The following is a 25,429-nucleotide window of genomic DNA, read 5'->3' as shown; positions in this document are numbered from 1 at the left end:
TCTGTGGTTCTCTGTGTAACTCTGTGGGAGGAAACCAGGCTGAAGACATACAGTCAGGCCAGCTGGACATGGTAAATTGCCCCTGGGTGTGAATGCGCGTGTGTGATTATATATGTCTGTGTGTCTGCCCTGCGATGGACTGGTTTTCCCTTCCTTCTGTCCAATGACTCCTGGGATAGGCTTTAGCACCCCCTATAACTCAGAAGGTGAGCGGTTTAGAAAACGTGTGTGTGTATTGACTCCTAAACTGGAAATGTCCCTGGTTCTCATTTCAGAAATCTGGTCGTGTGCCCATTGAAGAGCAGGGTGAAAGGGGGTTAATGAGGTTAATGCAGAGAAACAGATGGACTACAGGTTGTAAAAAACTACAAACGCTCCTGGGCCAAAATATAATTTTTTTAAAGCTTTTTACTGATGGTTTTGGCCTGGTCATAGTCCAGATTTAAACCCTATAGAGAATATTCACGATAGAAGCTATATCGTGTAATAGGTTGTCTACATATTTACACACAAAACTTAAACATTTAACCATTAAAAGCTCAGCGTTTTGCCCAGGAGTGTATATAGGGTAAGTGGATTTGATAAAATGGATAATAAGTGTGGAAACAAAAAGGTGTTTTTAATGTTATGGCTGTCACTGTTGCGTCAAACTGAATTTAGTCCACATCATCATCACCAACAACGAAAAAGAATACAGGTTTCACTTTTATGTATTTGTGGTTGAAATGTGAACTGTGTGTGTGTGTGTGTGTGTGTGTGTGTGTGTGTGTGTGTGTGTGTGTGTGTGTGTATGAGAGAGAGAGAGAGAGAGAGAGAGAGAGAGAGAGCCTGGTGGACCACCCCTCAGTCTAACTTGTGTGGCTTCTCTTGCGCGCTCCGGCTGGAGCTCATGCACGCAGAAGGATTACATTGTTAGATTAGCGGCCAGCTTGTTATAAATCTTACTAGTTTTTCTTTAAAAAAAATGGAAGTGAAACTGAAACGTGCCGTCGATGATCAGATCAATCCAAACGACATTTTTTCATTGCATCGCTAATGATGTCTGTCCGGAGACGGTCAGCTCAGCTCTGGAGACAGTGAGGAGATACTGAGACCCCAGTCTGCAAAAAACAGGTAAGTCACTGTTACTTTCTCAAACGCTCCGTTTTCTCACTGAAATGGAGAAACGAGCGCTTTTTCTGGATCGTTATCACTGCCAGAGAAGTTTAATCTGAACTTTCCACCGACTGATCGAGCCGCTGACGGAGCCGTGCGAGCCTTAATAAGGCGAGATGAAGTCGAGTGACCTGTCAGAGAGCCTGAAGTTAGTTCCAATTGAATCTGCCAAGGACGGACTGATGAAGCTCAAGCCAGTCGGGTTCTCTCCCTGAGAAAAACAACAGGGAGTCTGTCATCATCTGCTGAGGATTTCCTCAGAGAGTGAATCTGCTATGAAACATTAATCTGATCCTATCCGCTCATTAACGCGGTGGCAGTTTCAAAGCGATTCGCAGATGAAGGTTAAGTCGGTCTCTTCTCTTCACCCTTAAAAAATATAGATCTTCAAGGGTTTGTCCCATTTAGAAGCATGAGTTCTATGTAGAACCATTTAATGTCAAAGGGTTCTTTGCATGATTGATTGAGAACGCGTTGTACATAGCCCTATAGAGCCTCTTTGAAAACGGTTCTGTATAACACTAAAAAGAACCGTGTCAAGCTTGTAACAATAGAAGAACCATTTTCAGTGCGGTTCTACATAGAACCATATACATTCTTTATCAATCTGGAGAAACATTTAATATGTTGTCTTTACTGAAGAACCATCTGTGTGTTTGTTATGTCAAAACCTTAAAACTTAGAACTGTATATTGTGTAATGTGTATGCAGATAAGTGTTTAATCCCATTTTAGCCCATTTTAAATGCTTTTCTATTAATTGCTGTGCTAATTAATTTTAATATAATTAAAAAAATAATAATTTTATGATGTAGACAAAATCTGAGTTTTTTTGTTTGTTTGTTTGTTTTGATGTGAGGGAACTTGTAGAGGAACATATTGGTTTGGGAACCAAGGGTCAAGATGACTATGAAGTGACCATAGCTGTTTTATCTACTATCAAGAATGACACATGTTTTCTGAGTTTTTCATGAATGTTGAGTTTATTTCATTAATGTTGATGCCAAATATGAAAACGTACTTTTTCAAAATGCGTGTATGCCAAATTGTATGCCAAACACTAACCTCAAAACGATTCATAGAGCATTGTCTTGAGGACCTATTTCAAGTAATAACGTTCTGTGAGGGAAACTCAGTGGCTTTTAGAGCCATTTTTTTGTTTTGATCCCTGTTAATCATTCTGACTTGTTAAGTTTCTCAATGGAGAATTTCACATTAGACCACTCTGAATGACTTTTGACAAGGATTTGTGTGAAAATTGCTGTAATTCTCCTTCACCTGAGGATTTGAAATTCCCATGCAAAACTGCAATAAGGTCATTACAGTCTAGCTTGGCAAAAACTGAGAGAAACAATGGAGTAAGGGAAGAAAACGAACCCTTATGCAAGATATCATCTTCAATGATATACGGTATACTTCTTGCTTGGAAACAGCAAAAGACAACAAAAGAACCTTTTGCTGTTTTTGGCCACTCAGAGCTTCTTCAGACACTTCTCAAGAGCAGCAGAAAGTGGATACTAAAAAAATCATGTCACAGTGTATATAAAGCATAGTGTTTGTGGAGGGTATGCATTTACAGCAACATTACTAGAGAAAACCTTTTAACTCATTATAATGAAATTTTGATATGAATCATTTGCCCGTTGGACTGCAGAACTAATATCTTGCACAAGACTGCACACCTCTTCCCTCATTAGTGTGAGGACATTTTACACCAACTTGAGGACTCCTCAGTTTTATTTTCCAGTTGTTAGCTGAGGCAAGCATGTTGAGGCAATGGCCTAACTAATACTTTTGCTGCTTAGAAAATCAGAAGCATGGAGGTTTTTTTCTCTGTGTAACAGAAAGCACATCTTGCTTATGATCAAGATTTGCTCTCCTCTGAAAAGAAAAAAAATCCTATTTTGTACGCAAAAGCATTAGAGATTTGTTTGGCCATTACCTCTACATGAAACTGTCTATGGTTTTATTACAAATATGACAAAATAATATATGCATTTTGAGATGTAAGCAGTAGAGCTAGTCTCCCTGTGTCTGTGACTGCCTTCTCTTGATTACACTCACCATTTTGAGTGCTCTGTGATCAGACAGATCTCTAGACTGTGCAGTCTGTCTGCACTGGGTAATCATGTCAGACATGATTGTGAGGCTTGAGCAAAAACAATGTCTTTGCGTTTTTACTATATTACTGCAGGCTGGTAATCAGTATTTAAAACAACAGTTAAATGCAAATTATTAGTTTTCCATGTTTTATTAATTTGAAGGTTGTTCAGCAAGGTCTTCTGGGATTTAAAAACATATAAAAACAGTTTAAATGCCAAGCTTTTTTTACTGATAACACATAAAATAAGTCCTTGGACTAGTCCCATTTCACATTTCTGGGCTGCTACTTCCGTTGGTTACTGAAAGCAGGTAACAATGTTTTCAGTCTAACCAAAACTAACGGTGTAGTCAAGCTTTAAGGCTAAACATAAACAGCCATGCATAGGACATTAATTGGAAAATTAGAGGGTTATTCAAGGTGAAGCATTATATATATTCACAGCATATCATGGAAAATTATACAGATATAAATAGCACATTTTACATGTTAATGTGGATGAACTGAACTTACCAAGATGGGCTCGAGTAATGTTGTCATGGTCAAAGGTGAATGATGATAATCTTGCATTAGCTGATCATAATAGCTGACTTTAAAATTAGATGTAATGTGTGCTTTGTAAGGAGGCAGTGAAGTACCAGTTATGGATGATTTTCTTTAGGCTTGTGGCCCTGAGGGTAGTATTAACAAAATGCCCCAAAGATGCTTGGCTGGCAGCACACACAGTGTAATATATTTGAAAACAAGAAATATTCTGGTCATAAAAAGATCAAGATATTGTCAGTAAGTTTTGATATCTGATGAGGAGGAGGCATGGGTAAATGAGGAAGGCTGCTTTCCAGATAAACTAAAGCTTGCATTAGCAGTTATTACGTAGTATTACGTGGTGGTATTTGTCAATGGAAGTGGGAAGCTGGTCATGTGAAAATGGTCCAAGGCTCTACATCATAATTAAACTGACACGTACAGTAATCTGGACCCAAAGTAAAGCACTCAACTTACATTTCTGGGCAAAAAAAGGCCCAAAACCAAAATGGCAAAAGATTAAGCTTTTAATGGTCACCAACAAACCATACAAGCAACTAGATAAAGCAACTTAGTATGGGACAACTTTATTTAGTGATGATTTATTTAGTATGTTGAAGTTTTGTGTAAATTTTGCAGACATCCTTTTACAGAAAGAAGAGTCTGTATTTTTACTCTCAACATTGATGCCCTCAAACAGCTTAAAACCACTGCTGAGCTAGTTTGTGTTTAATGTTAGACCAAGTATTCTCTTAGGCTTTAAATCTGGACTTTAACCAGGCCAAAACCATCATTTATATATCAAAACAATGTCAAAATCATTTAATCAGATGTACACCTGTCAGTCTGTGATTGCATTTTTTCCCCGTAGACCTGTGTTTGGTATGCATGTGTCTTTTCAACATGACATGAAATATAAATAAAAATACTGAAGTTTATTTCAGAAATGTTTTTAAATCCTATGACAGTTAAGGTTTATTAATGGTTGTACTTATCATTTGATCATAAGTCTTCAATGCAGTATTATGCTTAGAATAATTTAAACATTGGGAAAAAAATAAAACTGATGGAGCCTTTTTAATCTTATTTTGATTACTCAAGGTTTAGTGCAAAATGAAACAAATCCTATGAGTGTAGTTTACAGTTTTTCATGATTGCTTAGACACTGGAAATTGTTCCCAGGACACAGGGTTAGAAACCGTTCTTTTGTTACAAGAGACATATTTCCACCAAATTCCACACAGCTTATATCATGATTCAGAACAAAAACATCACAGTTCAGTTGAAACACTCCAGTTGCAGAGCTCTTGCTTTTAACAAGTGTGCCGACTCTAACACTGTTTGAATTCTTGATAATTCTTGTGAAATAACTTCTTTTGAAACTTGTACATGGAATAGACAAAGAAAAATTCAGGCAGAATACAAAGAAAATATCTAAGGAAGTAGTGAAGTAGGAAATTAGGTACTCTGGTGTAGTGTTACTTACTGAGAGATTGAGAGATTAAAAGAGCAAAAGATCTTCACATGCTATAACTACCTATTTCTCCACAGATCATCATGATCATATGACCAATGGATGGCGTCAGTGCAATCAATGGCTCCTTGAGGGCTGAGGTCTTTACTAACAAAGTTGACTCATCTGATTCCACATTGACTCATTCCTTACTCGAACTGGGAGATAGCACGAAGCTGCTGGGAGTTCAAGTGATTCTGATCCTGGCCTACAGCACCATCATCCTCCTTGGTGTGGTAGGGAATTCCCTTGTCATTTATGTGGTTTGCAAATTCAAGACACTCCGCACAGTCACCAACTTCTTCATTGCCAACTTAGCAGTAGCGGACTTGCTTGTCAACACATTATGTCTTCCCTTCACTTTGGCCTACACTTTACTTGGGGAATGGAAGTTTGGACAAGTACTTTGCTTCACCTTACCCTATGCACAGGGTCTAGCCGTCCATGTCTCTACTGTAACCCTAAATGTAATTGCGCTAGATCGACATAGATGTATCGTTTATCATCTGGAGACTAGGATGTCAAAAGACACTTGCTTTCTTGTCATTGCTGTCACCTGGGTGATAAGTGCTGTACTGGCTAGTCCACTCGCTATCTTCAGGGAGTATGGGATTGTCGATCTCTCTCCAGGTGAATCAATTGAAGTATGTGGGGAGAAGTGGCCTGGGAGCAGCACAGATGGTACTCTTTACTCGTAAGTAAATACCCCAAGTTTCATGCACTTTCTTGATTTTTTTCTTATTCAGCATTTCCCTGTGATTGTGTGATTTAATTTAACAGTTTATTTTAAATGGCAGGTCCACCATATTGCTCAAGGAGGTTAAGTATTTTGAAATAATTACTAGAAGAAAAACTCTCATCTTTCTTAGCTATAGACTTTTAGAGTTTTTTGTGAATTCCCCTTTCTCATCACTATACATTATCTGGGATCCTGGGACCCAATTTAGTTCACTTGTAGAGGTTTTTGGGGAGCTAAGAGTAATTTTCTTTTCGGAGATGCTTCATAAGTACTTTCCCTATATTGGAACTTTGGAAGTACAGTTCAAAATATCTCCTTCATCTACTGCCAGTACCTCATACTGGCTTGGATTTCCAAGGGAACAGCAGGCCAGTAAGCGAAGCAAGTATGCACTGTGCAACAGCAGCCTGAGTGATGAGTTGTGCCACACCAAACATGGACACAGGAACACACTCAGGGACCAGCACAGGTGCATTAATGAATTTTAAATAGAAGCATTCTGTGAAAAGGCACAGTTTACTGGGAATTTAGTTCATAAATTAAAGCAGGGGTGCCAAACCCTTATCCTGGTGATCTACCACCATGGAGAATTTATGTCCAGGCCCTAGGGTGGCCAAGATTGGGCACCCATTTCAGTGATTTTTCAATGATCCTCAACAATGAACTCAATAACTTGTGTGGCCCCAATCCAATTGTCCACATGTGTAACATTGGGCAGGACTTTTTGTCATGCTCAGACAGGCAGGGACATATATCGGCTTTGCTTTAGGTGAATCAGAGGTGCATTCTTTTATTCAGAGCATAGAGGCTGATTGGTTATGGCACTGAAGGTGTTGTTATGTTCCATGTCAGTGCCTCTGCTTTAAGATCCTGGGCTTTACTCATATGCTGTAAATGCAGTGCAGGTCATGGTTTTCAAATGTTCCCAGAACATCCATCCATCCATCCATCCATCCATCCATCATCTTCCGCTTCTCTGGGGTTCGGGTCGCGGGGGCAGCATCCTGAGCAATGAAGCCCAGACCTCCCTTTCCCCAGCCACTTCCACTAGCTCCCTGGGAGGGATTCCGAGGCGCTTCCAGGCCAGCTGGGCGATATAGTCACGCCAGCGTGTCCTGGGTCTTCCCCGGGGTCTCCTCCCCGGTGGACTTGCCTGTGACACCTCCCAAGGGAGGCATCCAGGAGGCATCCTAACAAGATGCCCGAACCACCTCAACTGGCTCCTCTCGACGTGAAGAAGCAGCGGCTCTACTCCGAGTCCCTCCCGGATGACCGAACTTCTCACCCTATCTCTAAGGGAGAGTCCAGCCACCCTGCGGAGGAAACTCATTTCGGCCGCTTGTATTCGCGATCTCGTTCTTTCGGTCATTACCCAAAGCTCATGACCATAGGTGAGGGTGGGAACGTAGATTGACCAGTAAATCAAGAGCCTTGCCTTATGGCTCAGCTCTTTCTTTACCACAACAGACCGGTAAAGAGCCCGCATCACTGCTGACCCAGCACCAATCCACCTGTCAATCTCCCGCTCCCTTGTACCATCACTCGTGAACAAGACCCCGAGATACTTAAACTCCTCCACTTGAGGCAAGAGCTCATCCCCGACCCAGAGAGGGCTCTCCACCCTTTCCCGTGTGAGAACCATGGCCTCGGATTTGGAGGTACTGATCCTCATCCCGGCCGCTTCACACTCGGCTGCAAACCGATCCAGTGAAAGCTGAAGTTCACGGCCTGATGTCCCCAATAGGACCACATCATCTGCAAACAGCAGAGATGTGACCCTGAGGTCACCAAACCGGACACCCTCCATCCCCTGACTGCGCCTAGAAATTCTATCCATAAAAATTATGAATAGAATCGGTGACAAAGGGCAGCCCTGACGGAGTCCAACTCTCACTGGGAAAAAGTCTGACTTACTGCCGGCCATGCGAAACAAACTCCTGCTTTGTTTGTACAGGGCCTGAATGGCTCGTAGCAAAGAGCCATGTACCCCGTACTCCCGAAGCACCTCCCACAGAATACCCCGGGGAACACAGTCGAATGCCTTCTCCAAATCCACAAAGCACATGTGGACTGGTTGGGCAAACTCCCATGAACCCTCCAGAATCCTGGAGAGGGTAAAGAGTTGGTCCAGTGTTCCACGACCAGGGCGGAACCCGCACTGCTCCTCCTGAATCCGAGGTTCGACTATAAGCAGGACTCTCTTCTTCAGTACCCTTGCATAGACCTTACCAGGGAGGCTGAGGAGTGTGATTCCCCTGTAGTTGGAACACACCCTCCGGTCCCCCTTTTTAAAAAGAGGCACCACCACCCCAGTCTGCCAATCCAGTGGCACCACCCCAGATGTCCACGCAATGTTGAAAAGGCGTGTCAGCCAAGACAGCCCCACAACATCCAGAGCCTTGAGGAACTCGGGACGGATCTCATCCACCCCTGCAGCCTTGCCGCCAAGGAGCTTTTTAACTACCTTAGCGACTTCGGCCTCAGTAATGGACAAGCCTATTCCCGTGTCCCCAGACTCTGCCTCCTCACTGGAGAATGTGTTGGTGGGATTGAGAAGGTCCTCAAAGTATTCCTTCCACCGCCCAATGACGTCTTCAGTCGAAGTCAGCAGCACACCATCTCCACTATATACAGTGCTAGTGGCACACTGCTTTCCCCTTCTGAGTCGCCTGACGGTTTGCCAGAATCTTGTCGGAGCCGACTTAAAGATACTTTCCAAGGCCTCACCGAACTCTTCCCACACCCGGGTTTTTGCCTTGGCAACGACTGAAGCCGCAGATCGCTTGGCCTGTCGATACTTGCCAGCTGCCTCTGGTGTCCTACAGGCCAACCATGTCCGGTAGGATTCCTTCTTCAGCTTGACGGCATCTCTCACCTGGGGTGTCCACCACCGGGTTCGAGGATTACCGCCCCAACAGACACCAACTACCTTGCGACCACAGCTACAGTCAGCCGCTTCAACAATGGAGGAGCGGAACATGGCCCATTCTGAGTCAATGTCCCCCACCTCCCCCGATATTTGGTCAAAGTTCTGATGGAGGTGTGAGTTGAAGATCAATCTGACAGGTTCTTCTGCCAGACGTTCCCAGCAAACCCTCACTATACGTTTGGGTTTGCATGGTCTGACTGGCATCTTCCCCCACCACCTGATCCAACTCACCACCAGGTGGTGATCAGTTGACAGCTCAGCTCCTCTCTTTACCCGAGTGTCCAGTACACATGGCCGCAAGTCCGCTGACATGACTACAAAGTCAATCATTGAACTGCGGCCTAGGGTGTCCTGGTGCCATGTGCACTTATGGACATCCTTGTGTTCAAACATGGTGTTCGTTATGGACAAACTGTGGTTTGCACAGAAGTCCAAAAACTGAACACCACTTGGGTTCAGATCAGAGAGGCCATTCCTCCCAACCACACCCCTCCAGGTCTTACTGTCGTTGCCCACGTGAGCGTTGAAGTCTCCCAATAGGACAATCGAGTCTCCAGGAGGAGCACTTTCAAGCACCCTTCCCAAGGACTCTATGAAGGCTGGGTATTCTGAACTGCTGTTCGGTGCATAAGCACAGACAACAGTCAGGACCCGTTCCCCAACCCGAAGGCGTAGGGAAGCTACCCTCTCGTCCACCGGAGAAAACCCCAACATACAGGCGCCGAGTCGAGGGGCTATGAGAAAGCCCACACCTGCCCGCTGCCTCTCACCATGGGCAACTCCAGAAAAGAAAAAAGTCCAGCCCCTCTCAAGGAGATTGGACCCAGAGCCCAAGCTGTGTGTTGAGGTGAGCCCGACTATATCTAGCCGGTATCTCTCAACCTCGCGCACCAACTCAGGCTCCTTCCCCGCCAGTGAGGTAACGTTCCAAGTTCCAAAAGCCAGTTTCAGCAACCGAGGATCAGAACGCCATGGCCCACGCCTTCGGACACTGCTCGATCCACAATGCACCGCACCCCTACTACTGCCCCTCCCATCGGTGGTGGGTCGATGGGAGGGGGGACTCATGTAGCTCCTTCAGGCTGGGCCCGGCCGGGCACCATGAGTGAATGCCCGGCCACCAGACGCTCGCTGGCGAGCCCCTCCCCCAGGCCTGGCTCCAGGGTGGGGCCCCGGTAACCCTGATCCAGGCAGGGTACACAAGTCCTGCTTTGTTGTCCTCATAGGGGTGGTTATGGATCACACTTTGTCTGGCCTGTCACCTAGGACCAGTTTGCCATGGGAGACCCTACCAGGAGCTTTTGCTCCAGACAACATAGCTCCTAGGGTCCTTCAAGCACACAAACCTCTCCACCACGATAAGGTGGTGATCCATGGAGAGGTTCCCAGAACATATTATAATAAATTCACTGTCTTCAAGCAACTTTGCTTTTCTCTACTCAAACCTCAGATCATATCTATATGGCATCAATAAATACCATCTCCAAGCTAAATAAAGCTGTTCATGCCATGGAGATCTATTTTGGTGTAGATAGCACCAAGGTCTCGTTTAATGCCCTTGTAGTCAATAAAGGACTTCAATACACCTTTTTCTCTATTAAGAAAAAAATGCATTCAGGGTGTAAAAAAAGTAGGTAGTCTGATGAATTCTTGCCACAGTATCTCAGTGATGCACTTCATAGATCTTGTGTTTTGGTCGTTCCTCTGATAAGAAACGTGTTCTCAATTCTTCTATAGTTACACTGTCATTGCTTATACTGGCGGGTTGACTGGAGCAAGAACTCTCATGCATGAGGGCATCCAGATAATCAAAGTGATGAGCTTTTCCAAAGACACAGCACCAGCTTTTCAGGCTAGTCTATAGGTTTGCACATGTACATTTATTAGAGAACGTTCTATCTACTAATTTGAATTTGGTTAATGAGCTTGACGAGTGGTTCTAACTTTTTTACCTCAGCTCAGTGACGGAACACCGACTTTAAGTGCGACATGGCCATTGTCTACTCCCAGGCACTGCCAATAAGAAGCATGTAATAAACGCTACTTTTGAAGCATTTGTTGGGAATGAATTGCATACTTGGGCACAACATGCAGGACAGAATTCATGGTTGGCAAACTGTGTGATTGCTTTTGATGTTGCATCACATGTGGTTGCAACATCACCTACACAGTGTTGTTGTTAATGGTAGTTTTGAGGCTTTAATGTTATTCTGTTTTCCCTTCAGAATATCCATGCTGCTGCTGCAGTATGTGTTACCCCTAGCGGTCATCTCTTTTGCGTACATCCGGATATGGAGTAAACTACGTAACCACATCAGCCCAGCTGGCCGCAATGACCGTCACCAACGTCGTCGTAAGACCACCAAGATGTTGGTCACTATGGTATGTAATGCTATTAAGTCAAAACTACCTTTTTGTAATTTTAATAGAAATAACCTGGATTTTGATATGCTCTAATGAATCCAAGATAGAAACTGTGGAGAAAGCTAGCGAAACTAATTGCCTGAAATAGTGAAAAGCAGTGGAAAACATTTAGCATCACATACAAAACATGGGCAGTATTTATGTTGGAACTACATCTTATATTTTTATTTTTTTGGATCCACATTTGACAAACCTTCTTTTGATACAATAACTCCTAGAAAGGATTTTTTGTATTTTGTCGATAACTCACAATCATTCACACACTAAAATAACTTTCTTTGTAAGTTTTTGTTTTTGAGAGGACAAATGAATTTATGTAAATTTACTGTGATAAAGACATAGGTCGTACTACATGTGTTGGAGGCTTTGTGATGAATGTTCCTGTTGCAGGTAGTGGTGTTTGCTGTGAGCTGGCTGCCCTTCCATGCCTTCCAGCTGGCTATTGACATTGACAGCAGTGTTCTGGTCATGCGGGACTTTAGGCTTTTGTACACTGTTTTCCATATTGTAGCCATGTGTTCAACATTTGCCAACCCACTTCTCTATGGTTGGATGAATCGAAACTACCGCAGCGCCTTCCTAGCTGTCTTTCGCTGTGAACAGAGACTTGATTCAGTGCACCCTGAGGGCCATGACACTACTGTGGTTCGTACCAAGACCAAAAAGGCGCTTGAGGCCCAGGATGTGTTAGCAGCTCATCTCAGTGCTACAGATGTCTGAGGAAATATTAAATTGCTGTGGACTAATGGGCTAAGCAGAATCCATTCTTGGATTTTTGTCCTGGAATTTAACAGCAGAGGTCGTGTACATGTTTATATTAATATTAATATGAAAATCTTTCATGTTCAGAATACTCTTCATTTCACTGCCATCGAGATTGCTGTGGTGAGCTTTGAATACGGACTTTCAAAAAGGATCATTGGGAAGATCCTATGGGAAAGACAGGTGTTCTGAAGACTTTTTAAATGAGATCTGTTGGCTTGGATATGTATTTGCAGAATTTTATGTTGTCTGCTTAAAATTATTCTTTACACTAAACTGGATCTCAATGATATCACTGTCTTCAGCACCACAAATATTCCTTAATCTTTGCTGCAGTATAATCTGATGCATGCAGGCAAGAGACCGAGGCACTGTAGTGCACTTTGGGACAGTGTTAACAGCAAATTACCTCTCTTTCTATCCGCACATTATTGATGCACAGTTGTTGCAAGGCAGCACTCTTTAAGAGGACTGAACTAGCAAAGAGAGAAAGCGGCAGGAGAGAAATGTTCTTCAAAATATGAATGTTTCAAAGATAGCACAGCTATCTAACAAACTAAGCACATATGGAAAGATCTTAGAAGGAGAGAAGACTGAATAAATGTGACACTCAGTTGATACATTTGCATAAGCAACAACTGTTACTGTGATCCACAACCAAAAAGAACATTGTGTTGATATACAAAAATGTGCTTGTGTGCTTTGTTGTTTTACTGTATCTTGTATGTCCTCTGCTTTTGAGATGCTAGATGAATGTAGTGTATAATGAATGAAAGCATGGCATGTTTCCACAAAGATGGAAGGAAACCGTACTTCATAATGTTTAGTAGAATAAATTGGTTAAATAAGATTTATAGACGTGTCAGGGCAGCACAATAAACTGCCATTTAGGCTCATTTGCCAGTTTATTTACGAATACCTAACCTCTACGTTCATTGTTTATTTTATCAGGCCCATTTACTGTATAGATGACCTTTGTGGTTTTACAATTACAAATTATATTCTATGGGTGTATCTCATATCTTTATTGTGTGCCCTTGTTTCCTTTGCTTGCATCATTTCCTTGCACCTTAGCTCCTCCTAATTCCTGGGAGAAGGGATGAATCGATGGCAAACATGTCTGACAGATGAAATGTGCTTCTTTTAATGGTAACTTTCATCACCTAATAATAAACACTTTATATCCTGTTGTCAACTGACTTTTCACATCAACATGCTTTATTGAAATTCAAATGCATCAACAATTTAATTAGCTTTGATTGACCTTTTATCCAGTAAAAACAAGGCACATGTCATGTGCTGCAATAAAAAGGCCACGAATTTGTAGATCCAGCCCATCTGTTTCTCTGCATAATGTAATGGTCAGTGATCATAACCACCACAGAGCAGAGATTATTTGGGTGTCGAATCACATTCTCAGTACTGTGGTGACACTGATATGGTGATGGCATTTTAATGAGTGTTGAGCTGGTACAAGAGGATCAGATAGAGCAGTGCAACTGTGTTTTTTAAACACTATTAAACATACCTACATTGTGAGTACACTGTGTAGATGGTGGACTGATGAATCATCTGCTGCAAAGTCTTGCACTAGACCTTCAGTGGTCTGGCCACAGGATGCTGGTTGTTTCTGGCCACAGGATGCTGTTGGCTGGATATTTTTGGTTGTTGGACTGTTTCTCGGCTGAGCAATGGTGTCGAGTTGTTTAAATACTCCAATAACACTGCTGTGTGTGATCCACTCTGTGCAGCACATGCACACTAACATACATGTCACTATTATGACAGTGTCACTATAGTGCTGAGAATGATCTATCACCAAAACAATACCAGCAATGGTATTGTAAACGTCCAAGGTATTAAAAAAACTTAACAAACTATTAAGAAACAAATTGAATACAGTCTTTAAATACAGAACTACTAAATCCACATATTAGACCAGATAAAGTACAAAATTGTGTAGATAATTGTACCTAATCAGGTGATCTGTGAGTGTATACAACAAAATACATTATATATATATATACAGTACTGTTCCAAAGTCACAGAGCAGCTTTCATTTATTTAATTCCATTCAACTGTGCCAGCAAGTAAGTGTTTTCAGTGTCAGGAAAAAAGCAGAAAACATAAAGTTAACAGAAAATTTACAAAGAAGCCTCAACGACTAAATATATTATTTTTCAATATCTGGTGTGTTCACTCTTCTACAGCCTCTGGAGATGTGTTTTTAGTTTTTCAAAGAAATCTGCAAGGAAAGTTCAGTCTTAGAAGTTGCTTTCATTTTCTGCTTCTCATAATCCATGTAATCCCAACTACATTTAAGGATGGTGAGATCTGGACTCTGGACTGGACAGTCTGTTCTTAGGACACCAGCAGCTTCTGTATGATTTGCACATTTCCTTTTTTTGTATATTTACTTCTATTACTACTTACTTTACTTCTCAGTAACGGCTTCTCATAGCTACTCATTTTTTGAGACCCGATGCATTGAGTTGTCTTCTCACAGAAGATGAAAACAGCTTTGGTGGTCTGCTATGTTTTGCACCACGTTATGAGGTTAGGAATGTGTTTTTTAATAGTTTTTTTGTATTGTTTTTTTTTTTTTTTTGCATTGGGTTTTCTCCTTTCTTCTGAAAGTGAGAGAGTTCAGAAGTAGAATTCAGAAGTATCTCCTGCAAATGAATAATGTGTTCTTAATGGCCATCTTGACTGGAAATTAATCAAATTAAGGTCTCTGTCTGTTGCACAGTACTGTAATTTTCAGAGGGTGTTCAAATGAGGATGAGTCATCTGAACCGAGATTTAGCCTATAATTAAAATTAAAGCTCTGATTGACTTCAGCACTGAGCAAAATTTGTCTGTTTGACCTGCTTGGCACATGAGAGATGAGGATGTCGCATTCAATTAGAAGTGTAATTTTCAATGTGGTTCTTCATGAAAAATCTGAATGAAAGCTAATGTGCCAATGTTTATTGAGAAATAATCACTTTCTGAATATCAAACTGAGGATGTAATCGTGTTGCAAATGGTGAGCAGAGGACGAAACATGAGTCATAATGATTCAGATTGTCAGCAGTAAAGTTTGTACTGTACTCCTTATGTTCTAACTGCAGCACAAATATACATCAGTTGAAGTCTTTTCTTTTCAAAGCTGCTTTAAAAAGAGATAAAAATATTTATGTTTGAATGTATGTTACATATGCAACCTGTATTCCAGATGATCAAAACTGCCATTCCTTTTCATTCTATGGATGCTGCATATGAAATATAAGCAAAAGAAAGTGTGTGTGACATACATAGTTGGCCTTTTGATTAATCCAGGCCTATTTGTTCCTGCATACAAATGCCTCTAATTCATTATTCATGTGATTTACGTTTGCATTAATGCATTTTAATTGTTAGAACTTGAAAAAAATTGTCGTGAGCTTTGGCAGTGTTGTTTATGTTACAAATGCTACCTGTACATTCAGATGTATTTCTGTATGGTTAATATATGTGCATATGAATATGTAGTATATGAAAAATGTTGAAGCTCCCTTTTAACTGATGTTGTTTTGTTTTTTGTTGTTGCTGTATGAACATGTGATTATATGACTATATTAACATGGTTTTAATTCCATAGATTTTTATATTTCTGTTTATTTTAATACTTGAGGTGTAAACAGAATAATTGAAAGTAAAAGTTTGTAAAATGGTGCATTGCAGAGGAACGTAACAGCTCAGAATTCTTTACAATGGTGATGATGGTACCTAGGGGTTTCAATCTCTATAATGCAAATTATAGTCATTTTATTATTCTATCCAAAATATATGTAATGTTGGAAATGGTAAAACAGTGGAAAATTAGGAAAAAACATTTCTTTGTGGGGCTACTTTGCCTCATGAACCTTTCCAGTACCTTTCCACCACAAATGTAGTTCCAAAAAAAAAACAACTCAAATTCACCATATACACTGTAATAGATTTCAACCTGTGAAAAATAATGCTGTTTTTTGCTTTTTTAAATTATTTTTTAAAAAGAATGTTTTGATATATTTTAAACTGAAGTTGAAAGATTTATATTTAGCAGAGGTTTCATTTTTTTAAAATAAATAACTTTGTTTTAAAACTGCTGTCCCTAATTTTCATATCACTACAGTCCATAGGCAGAGCCTAATTTTAGCCACGCCCCTTCATTTTAGAGCAGGAGGTGAGACTGCATCCCTGTCCCTCATGGCCACATAGTGAGCAATTAGATCTCATGGTTTTTGAAGTAAATGTGTCCCAAAGTGTGAAAATCAGTGTATAACCTTAAGAATTGTCACTAGCGAAACACATTCTGCACTTTTGCATTTAAACCAAAAATATTATGATTTTATGTGTGTACAACTGTTCAGAGCTATGTTTGCTAGCCATGACATGAGTAGCATTTTTGAGTTGTGCTCCAAATTAGCTAAAATTGTCACTACCGAAACAGACAGTAGGCAGCATTATAATTACTATATCCGTAGTTACAAAATGGAATTTTCAGTTATATATTTTAATAAAGTTAACTTAGGTAATGCATAAGATTAATCAAGGAAAAAGGGATTTAGTTTAAAATTCATGTCCAAAATGTGTTTTCAACTCTGACTTTGGACCAATTTAGTAGAATATGCCATGTAAAAATATACATAAACAATGTCAGACAACCTATTCATAACCATTCTGTATAAAATCCTTGAGAAGTAGCTTTCAGAGGTATTCATCTCTTTGGGCATCTTGTTCCAATCACCACTGTTAACAACTCTGACACAGTAAGTTTCTCTGGAATTATGCATTTCATGTCAAACCACTCCGAATGACTTTGTTTACATCTTAATTTAATTGTGCAGATATTTAGAAAATTTCTATAATGTGTATATATATGAACTTTCAGAACCTGAAGATAATAACAGGGTACAGAGTGCCCTGTGACACATCACAAATACTTTATTTTGGATCAATGTAAGTTACTATTTATTTGATTTCCCCTGCAAAGTGCTTGAAAGGCATAATGCTTACTGTAAATAAAGTCAGCATCAAGCTTAATCTCAATAAAGCTGGTTTTCTAATGTTGCTATTGATCATTCGGATTCTCTGTTTGCCGGTCCCAGCTGAAATCCCTCCTTTGTACCTTACTTTGCATGTGTGCTCATGCAGTCCTAATGTATTCAGACATCAACCGTCTCTCCGCATGTGATTTTCATGGAATCGAAGCCTTGCAAAACCAAAAGGAATTGATTCAAAGTGACAGGAAATCTACCCTCTTGTGTTCCTGGCCTGTACCTGATCTTCTTTGACCCTGCCCTCATTCCTTCTTCTTCTCCCTCACTCGCCTGATCACTCAGTGTTGGACTGCAGGATGAATGAATGGACAAAAAAAGACGGAAGCGTGCCCTGAATTAAATGTCATATCTGCTTTTATGTCACGCGTGGTGTGCTCTTCAGGATTACAATTCTGTCTTTCTAAGTCACAGACACAAACACAGGTATTACTAGTTTTGAGAGGAAAACTCACATCTAAATTCACATGAAAAGTCCAACCATAATTTTGTTTTGTTGGTCAGCTATTTATTCATAAGCAAAATGAGGCTAATTTAGAGGCCTTTTGGATGCAGTTTACCATACATTTATGTGAACTTCCCTAGGAAAGCACTGCCCTGGAAAGCAAAACAGTCAATTGTTCAAGTATATTTGAGCCCCTATATAAGGACGAACAGGGGCTGCGTAATTGAAATTGGTTGTAATTCCTATACTGTTCATCCAACCTGAATGTAAATAAATACCCTCAATTTAAAGCTTGAAGTCTGCACTCATATTCATTATTTCATTTTTAACTCTAATGTGGTAGACAATAAAACATCCTGAGCAACACGCTGACACTTATATGTCAGAATAGCAAAGTAATATAATATGCATATTTATAAACATATATACAAGGAAATTTGTCACATTTAACTGTTTAATGAAATTGTCAGTTTGGATATTTTTTCAGTCTTCCCGTAATGAAAGATAACGAATAACCGGGTAGTGGTTTCAGTATTCAAAAATGGATACCTCACATGGTTAACTGGGGATACAAATGACGGACACTTTGACCTGGTCCACTCACACCAAAGCTCTGGTCAAAAGAGCTCAGCAGCGCATACGCTTCCTAAGACAGATGAAAAGAGCTTGCTCCCTTTTCCGATTCTCACCACCTTCTACAGAGGCACTGTAGAGAGCATACTGACCAGTTGCATCTTTGTCTGTTCAGGAACCTGCAGTGTCTCTGACTGGAAGTCCCTGCAGAGAGTGGTAAGGACAGCAGAGAAAATTATTGGGACTTCACTTCCTCCAATAAAGGACATTGCGAAAAGTCGCTGTTTGACCAGAGCTCAGAACATAAACAGAGACCCCTCCCGCCCCCACCATGGACTGTTCTCACTGCTGGCCTCTGGAAGGAGGTTCCGAAGCTTTCGAAGGAGAACAGCCAGGTCCAAAAACAGCTTCTTCCCACATGCCATAAGACTGCTGAACTCTAAATAACATGCTGCTCCAATTCTTTTATTATTTTTGATTACTTCATACATGGGACCCCCAGTGCAATATACTCTTGTACATATACATATTTAAAATTTATTTATCTGCTGATATACATATGTTTACATATGCATTACATTTTGCATTACTTTGCACCTTGCACTACACTGTATTACTTTTTTTTTCTCCCCGATCTACTCTGAGCCAAGACAAAGGAATTTTGTTCTAATGCGCACTGTACAGTGTTCATTTGAATGAAAATAAAGTCTGTCTACGTCTCAGTCTAAGTTAACCAGATTCCCATCCACATCCATAGTATTTTACGTATTGAATGATACTTTTTAAAGAATTTACAGATGAATTTTTCACATTGTTACATTTGGCTGTATTGTTTTAGTCAAGCTAGGTTTGGAAGTTCATTTTCTGTTCACTAAAAACAACCAACAACAACATAAACCTTTCAGAGAAAATGGACAGGCAGCACTTATACAGTAAGTTCTCCAAAATTCGAGGTTACAAGTTCGAGGGCATTGCTAAGCCAATCATTTATGCTATGCCTTGAAAACATGAATGGAGTTTGGAGAGAAGTCTTTTTTTCAGAGAGCTGTTTCTTCTGATTGTTTTTCTTCGCATAATAAATGAGGGATAAAACTAGGAAGCTACTGACCTTTTACAAAAATAACTACTAAAATGGTTTTAATGTTTTCAGAAAATTTTATGGGTCTCTGTATAGTTAAAATACTAATCAGGTAGGAGAAGAAAGGTAGAAATGGCTAATTAGCATGTTATGCCTCAGTATCAATTATTACTAAGACTGGATTTTGTTTGATCTAGGCCCTTAATGGCAATCTAAATGTACTTGAAATAGTACATGTAGGCCCAATCCCATTTCTTATTTTTTTGTGGCACCAAAGAGATTTCTCCTATTGTTACAAGCTTGACATCATAACAATAGAAAAGCCCTTTTGGAAGAATACTTTCAGATGCTATACCTGCTGTCACTGTCTGATAAAAACAGATTTATATAAAGATGAGACCGCTCAAGCAATTTAACATTTTAAAGCTTTAAATTTTCATGTTGAGTGAAGTGTGAGCCCCCCCCCCTCTCTCTCTCTGTCTCACAAACACACACACACACACACACACACACACACACACACACACACACACACACACACACACAGACAGCATCTTTCCACTTACGCAAGTTATGTTCTCTGAAGTTTAGTTCTTGCAGTCGATAGGCAGACTCCCATTTCACTTGCACAGTAAAAAACCTCAGAGATAAGCAAAAAACGACAGACTTCACTTTCCCCTGCAAATCAGAAACCCTTGGAAATGACTGTAATGCACCTTAAAAAAACTAAGGTATTGGTGAATTCTAAATGCTTTGCTTGGAAGCTACATTGTCCTCTCGAGCGCTCTACAAAGAGTAGTTGGATTTCGCCTGGAATGACACTTTCCCCTGCAAATTTAAATTGGGAACTGATCTGTTCAGAGAGGTTGGAAGTAGCTTCTATTGTCAGGCGGTTAACAGGTTTTAGAGTTCTTGTCATGACCAGGGAACTATGTGACTGCAAGTCGGGCATGTAAAATCTGGCACATATCTGAAAAAAACAACAAAAAAATCTAATTTCATGCCAACTCACCCTGGCCCCAGCAGGTAACATAAAAAAACAATCAACTAATAACTTCAATTTAACTATTTAACTCAAAATAGAATTTAGAATTTAACTCTATTGAAGTTTACAGGTATTGATAATAATATTCAAACTCAAGTTCATAATTCTGTTATCATGCATTATTTGCATTAAGAAAAGCCTGGTCTCGTATGTGAGCTGTGTCACACTGGTGCAGTGACCAGCTAACATCTGCTGATCCCACTTGACACTGGTGTTTGACAGGTTTTCAGCCTGGTTTCCATCTATAGATGTCAGAATCAGGCGCAGAATCAGAACCACTTTATCGCCAATTATGTCAAGCATACCAGGAATTTTCTTCGGCAACGTTTTGTCTAAGGGAGCCTGTTGTTTTTTTAGAAAAGTCTCATTGCAGCCTTGCCCTGGTCTTTGTGCTCTGTTGAACTGTTGCTTTTCACTGCATTGTTCCTCTCTGTTCCTATTAGGCATATACTGTGTTGGTGCAGATTCATATTCTGAGACCTAAAACGTTTGTTAAGGTGGTCAAAGAAGAAACAGTTAAACAGTGTATTAGTAACTTTTTTTTTTTTTGGTGTTGACCAATAGCAAATCGCATGAAACATAAGGAGAAGTTGCCAAAGAAGGAAAAAGAAATTAAATATTTAGGAAGTGGAGTATTTATAACAGTAAAAAAATTAATGCTGTTGCCTCTGCCCCCAAGGTTAGCTGGGTAAGTGAGCAAAACTCATGAACCAAACTTGTGAATGGAGAATGCTGAGAAAATTATCTGTAATTCCATCAATTTTCTAAGCCGCTTCTCTGTCAGGGTAGCTGGAGCCTATCCCAGCAGTCTTCGGGCAGAAGGCAGGATACACCCTGGACAGGTCGCCAGTCCATCGCAGGGCAGACAGACACAGACAGTCACTCACACTTAGGGGCAATTTAGCACGTCCAATTGGCCTGACTGCATGTCTTTGGACTGTGGGAGGAAACCGGAGAACCCAGAGGAAACAAATTCCACACAGAGAGGACCCTGGTCACCCAGCCGGGGAATCGAACCCAGGCTCTCCTTGCTGTGAGGCGACAACGCTACCCACCACGCCACCATGCTGCCCTTATCTGTAATTAGAACCTCAAAAGAGTGTCCAATCATCAGCATTACACAAATTCGCCGGTGATAAATTATATATTATATATATATATAAATTATATTATATAGATATTTTAGACAGCTTACTTCAGTTATTAGACAGCCCTGAAACACTGCATTAAACTCACTGTAAAGTAGGATAAAACAAAACGTATGAGTGCAGTGTCACATTATGCACATATTAAAATTAAAAATATATATATTAAAAAGATGTAGCTGACAGCAGTCCTGCAGTAAAAACTGACCACTGATTTTAATCCTTTTAATATTTTTTAAGGGCTGCAGGACAGCAGAACTGATAAGAAAGTCAAACATAATGAAAAGTCTATACTATCTCCAAGCACATATCTATGTTTTTTTAATCAATCATTAATGTGTGACATATTTGAATGGGTGCTTTTTATGTGGTAGAATTTTAGCAGTACTCTATCATTGTTTTTCCAAGTTTTGGTTGGAAACAAATTGGATAAAACCTTGAAAAGCCCAACAGAAAATGATTCAATCAGTTTTTTCTTCACAATTTTGGGTAAATATAAACAAGCTCACACATTGGTTGGAACTAATGCATTAGGCTGGACTGAAGGCCTAATGCATTGGATTTATTACCAACATAGTTAGGAAGTGATTAGTCATATTTTGAATTATAATGAGTGGGACCAATTTAGTGACAGTTTCACTGAGTGTGAATAGAAGTGGAATTGTTACAAGTTTGTAAGATTGTGAAAATGGAAAAATTGTCCACACATTGAAATACACCCCAAGAACACTGTAATACCTGATTTTTATACTACCTAAAGCTAAAGGTGAAGTTTAATCAATTGAGGTGAAAGGTGTGTGTGTGTGTGTATGTGTGTGTGTATGATGTGCAGACTTAATGGAGCCTAAAGTTATACGTGACATCTTCCCATTCCCTTGATAGAAACAGCCTTGAACATCGTAAAGATTCTCTAATCTAACTAATAACCCCCACCAGACAGACCCTCATCATCAATAAGCATTGAAATAGCGTCAGTTGGAGTGATAGTCGCCCCTTTAATCTATGCATGGGTAGGTTTTCATGTAGGTATGTGTATGTGTGTGTGTGTTGAATATGTGTGTGTACGTTTGTGTGTGTGTGTGTGTGTGTGTCTGGGTGTCTATGTGAGTGTGTGTATGTGGGTGGGGGTGTGTGTGTGTGTGAGTTGGAGTAGAGCCTGACTCTGATAGCTCCCTAGAGCCCAACAACCTTGACCATCATAGATAAGCTCTAGGCACAAAAGAACATCCACACACTGTAACTTCTGATTATATCTCTGATTCTTTTAAAATACCATTTAATAAACTATAGTTGGAAGGGAAAGGGCCCCAAAAAAAACATAGTTTGGTGGTCAAGATCCCCAGATTGCTTACAAGTTACAAATGGAAAACAGCAGCAGCTCAATGCCAGGGCTCTTGACTGAAAGAGTCACTGTATAGCTGCTACATACAAGATCAAATTTATATTAATTTATGTTATGAGATTCAAATAAACCACTCTTTTACATGGTTCAAATATCTGTGGTGAATTTTAGAAAAACCAAGAATGTTCATGTGCACCTGCACTAGTTTAGGGCTAAAAAATGACTAGAATCATGTAGGAGCATAACATTTAGCAGAAATTAGCATTGCTGTAGAATTTTTGGAGTTTTGACATTTAAAGCCCAAACTGAAGGCATACCTCTAATAGTAATAGATCATCACCTTGTACAGAAAATGGATCAAGACGAGAGACAAGCACTCCATGTGTAAATGGTGTTATAGTATTTCCAGTCAGGTTTTATAAAACTTAAGGGTTACAATGGGTTAGCATTACACAAAGGTTCAGTAGCCATTATTTTGAATGGAGGCACAATAGATCTGTAGGTAATGAGAAAACAAGCCTTTTAACTCAGGACATGTATTCACTATAAAATTCATGGGAGACTGAACCAAAGAGTAAGTAAACAAATCCCATCACAAGAACAGTGAAAAATGACAAGCAGCAAATTCTTAGATCTTACTGCATTGCTCACCACCCCACTATCTCTCTCTCTCTCTCTTTTGCTCTCTTGCTCTCTCTTTCTCTCTGTCTCTCACTCTCTCTCTCTCTTTCTGTAATTTTGATCATCAGCTGTGACTTGTTGCAATCAATTCATTATACAGTTATCAAAGCTTGACCATCTAAGCAGTTTTCTTTCACAAGCCACCCTGGAGATTAATTAGTTCCACATATGGCACTCCACATGCTTCCTTCCTCTGATTGAAAATCATACATTTTTTGTGATTTTATTTATGCTTCCTGCAGACAAAAATGATTCCAAACCACGCATACACCCATTTATTCATTGTGTGTGCCCATTAATAGGTCCCTGCATACATATACACTCACTCACTTTGCATAAAATTGTGTACTGAAGATGGATAGTACTTGTAATTATAAGTATTGCAGGAACAAAGTAGCTGTGTTTAATTTAAACAAACACTCATGAATAAGATTGATATCACTTTGATGAGGACAGACTGTCAGGAATAATCATTGAAACACGTTATACTTAATAGCTTATCTGGGGATTCATAAAGCAGCACAATAATAAAAGTAATACTCAGCCAAATCTATATTATATACATATGACTTGATTGTGAATGAAATACCACCAATCTGTTCAAACATATACAAGATGCCAATTTATTAGGCACAAATACCTTATAGCTACACTCATCTGGTGTACATCTACAACATACACTCTTAAAAAGGGGTTTTGGACCAATGACATAGCAGAACAAGGTTTAGTTCCCTAAATAACCTTTCAATTGATTGTTCTTTAATGAAGCATTTTTGTCAATGAGATCTGCATGTCAGTGGAGCCTTTTTAAAGTTTAAAGATAATGTAAAGATTCTATACCAATTAGAGAGCCTCTGTCCTTTTTGTCTTGTCTCGTATTTTTTACTTCCATTTACTTCTATTTTTTTCTTCCACCTCTTTTTATGCCTTAGTAATAAACAGGCTATTACTGTGCCTTTAAGACTGATATATGTGAATTAATGCCTAGCTCTGTTTGGCCTCCCTGTATTGCACCTCATAGGAAAAACAATCCAAGCTGAAATACTCCTTGTGTCTTTAATGTAAATGGGGGGGGCTGAACTTATATTTGAATTTGTAGGTTTGCCATTACTGCCTGAAGATTAGCTGGAAAGGACCACCACATGACCACCACTGGCCAGATGGAAACGGTAGTGTTGTGCTGGTACAAGTGTATCAGGCACAGCATTGCTGCTGAGCTTATACCCAACTTACATTGAACCCTCACAAATAATGCATGGACCAATATGAGCTACAGTCACCAACTGTACACCTACAAGTGGTAAAGTGGCAGTAACTGTACAACAGCAGAGGATGAGTCAGGAGTCCAGAAAGTAAAGATATAAAAGCTCTGTTGTTCTTCCCGGCAGGGGAAATAGAGAACGTTTAAAGTGTCTGGCGTCTTATAAGTGACTCAGCAGGGTTCGTGTTGAGCTGAGGAAGAATGCCAGAAGGTATGCTACAGCAGGATGGATTTGTCAAAGCTGCTTCACTCCTCTACACATCTCCTTGGAGAGACACAGCACTGCTGCTGCAGCCTGGAGGCAGATCACCCTTTCTAACTCTATGAGACAAACACATTAGCAAATTAACGTGCACACACCATCTTTGTTTTTCTGCCAGGCTGTGTTATTAAAATCAACTTCTTAGCACCAAGCACATGCATTCACATGTGAATGCGTGCCCCACTACGCACATATGCACAATTAATGTGTTAGACAGGTGCTTGGATAGTTACACGCCATTAAAGTTCAACATTCAGGATGTGATGTACTAAGCCTTTGCAGCAGTGCCAGGTGCAAATCACATGCATTCTGCCCATGTGTTCTGCACAAAACCTGTGCACAAACCTAAGAACAGTTTATAAGCCAAAATGCACTTCTCTTCCTCAT

General features: G+C 40.1%; 1 protein-coding gene across 1 annotated transcript; it reads left to right on the top strand.

The window, feature by feature from the left end:
• The first annotated feature begins 867 nt into the window (after positions 1–867).
• npy2rl (neuropeptide Y receptor Y2, like) lies at positions 868–17,952 on the top strand. The gene is made up of 4 exons (XM_017717744.2): positions 868–1,113; positions 5,332–5,987; positions 11,187–11,343; positions 11,776–17,952. Exons 2-4 carry the CDS (start codon positions 5,353–5,355, stop codon positions 12,103–12,105), a joined length of 1,122 nt encoding a protein of 373 aa, XP_017573233.1. The 5' UTR covers positions 868–1,113; positions 5,332–5,352; the 3' UTR covers positions 12,106–17,952.
• Positions 17,953–25,429: the final 7,477 nt, after the last annotated feature.

Source organism: Pygocentrus nattereri, chromosome 12 (genome assembly GCF_015220715.1).
Source record: "Pygocentrus nattereri isolate fPygNat1 chromosome 12, fPygNat1.pri, whole genome shotgun sequence".
Lineage (NCBI taxonomy): Eukaryota > Metazoa > Chordata > Actinopteri > Characiformes > Serrasalmidae > Pygocentrus > Pygocentrus nattereri.
The sequence above is the reverse complement of the archived record's forward strand: the minus strand, read 5'-3'. Positions and strand labels throughout refer to the sequence as shown.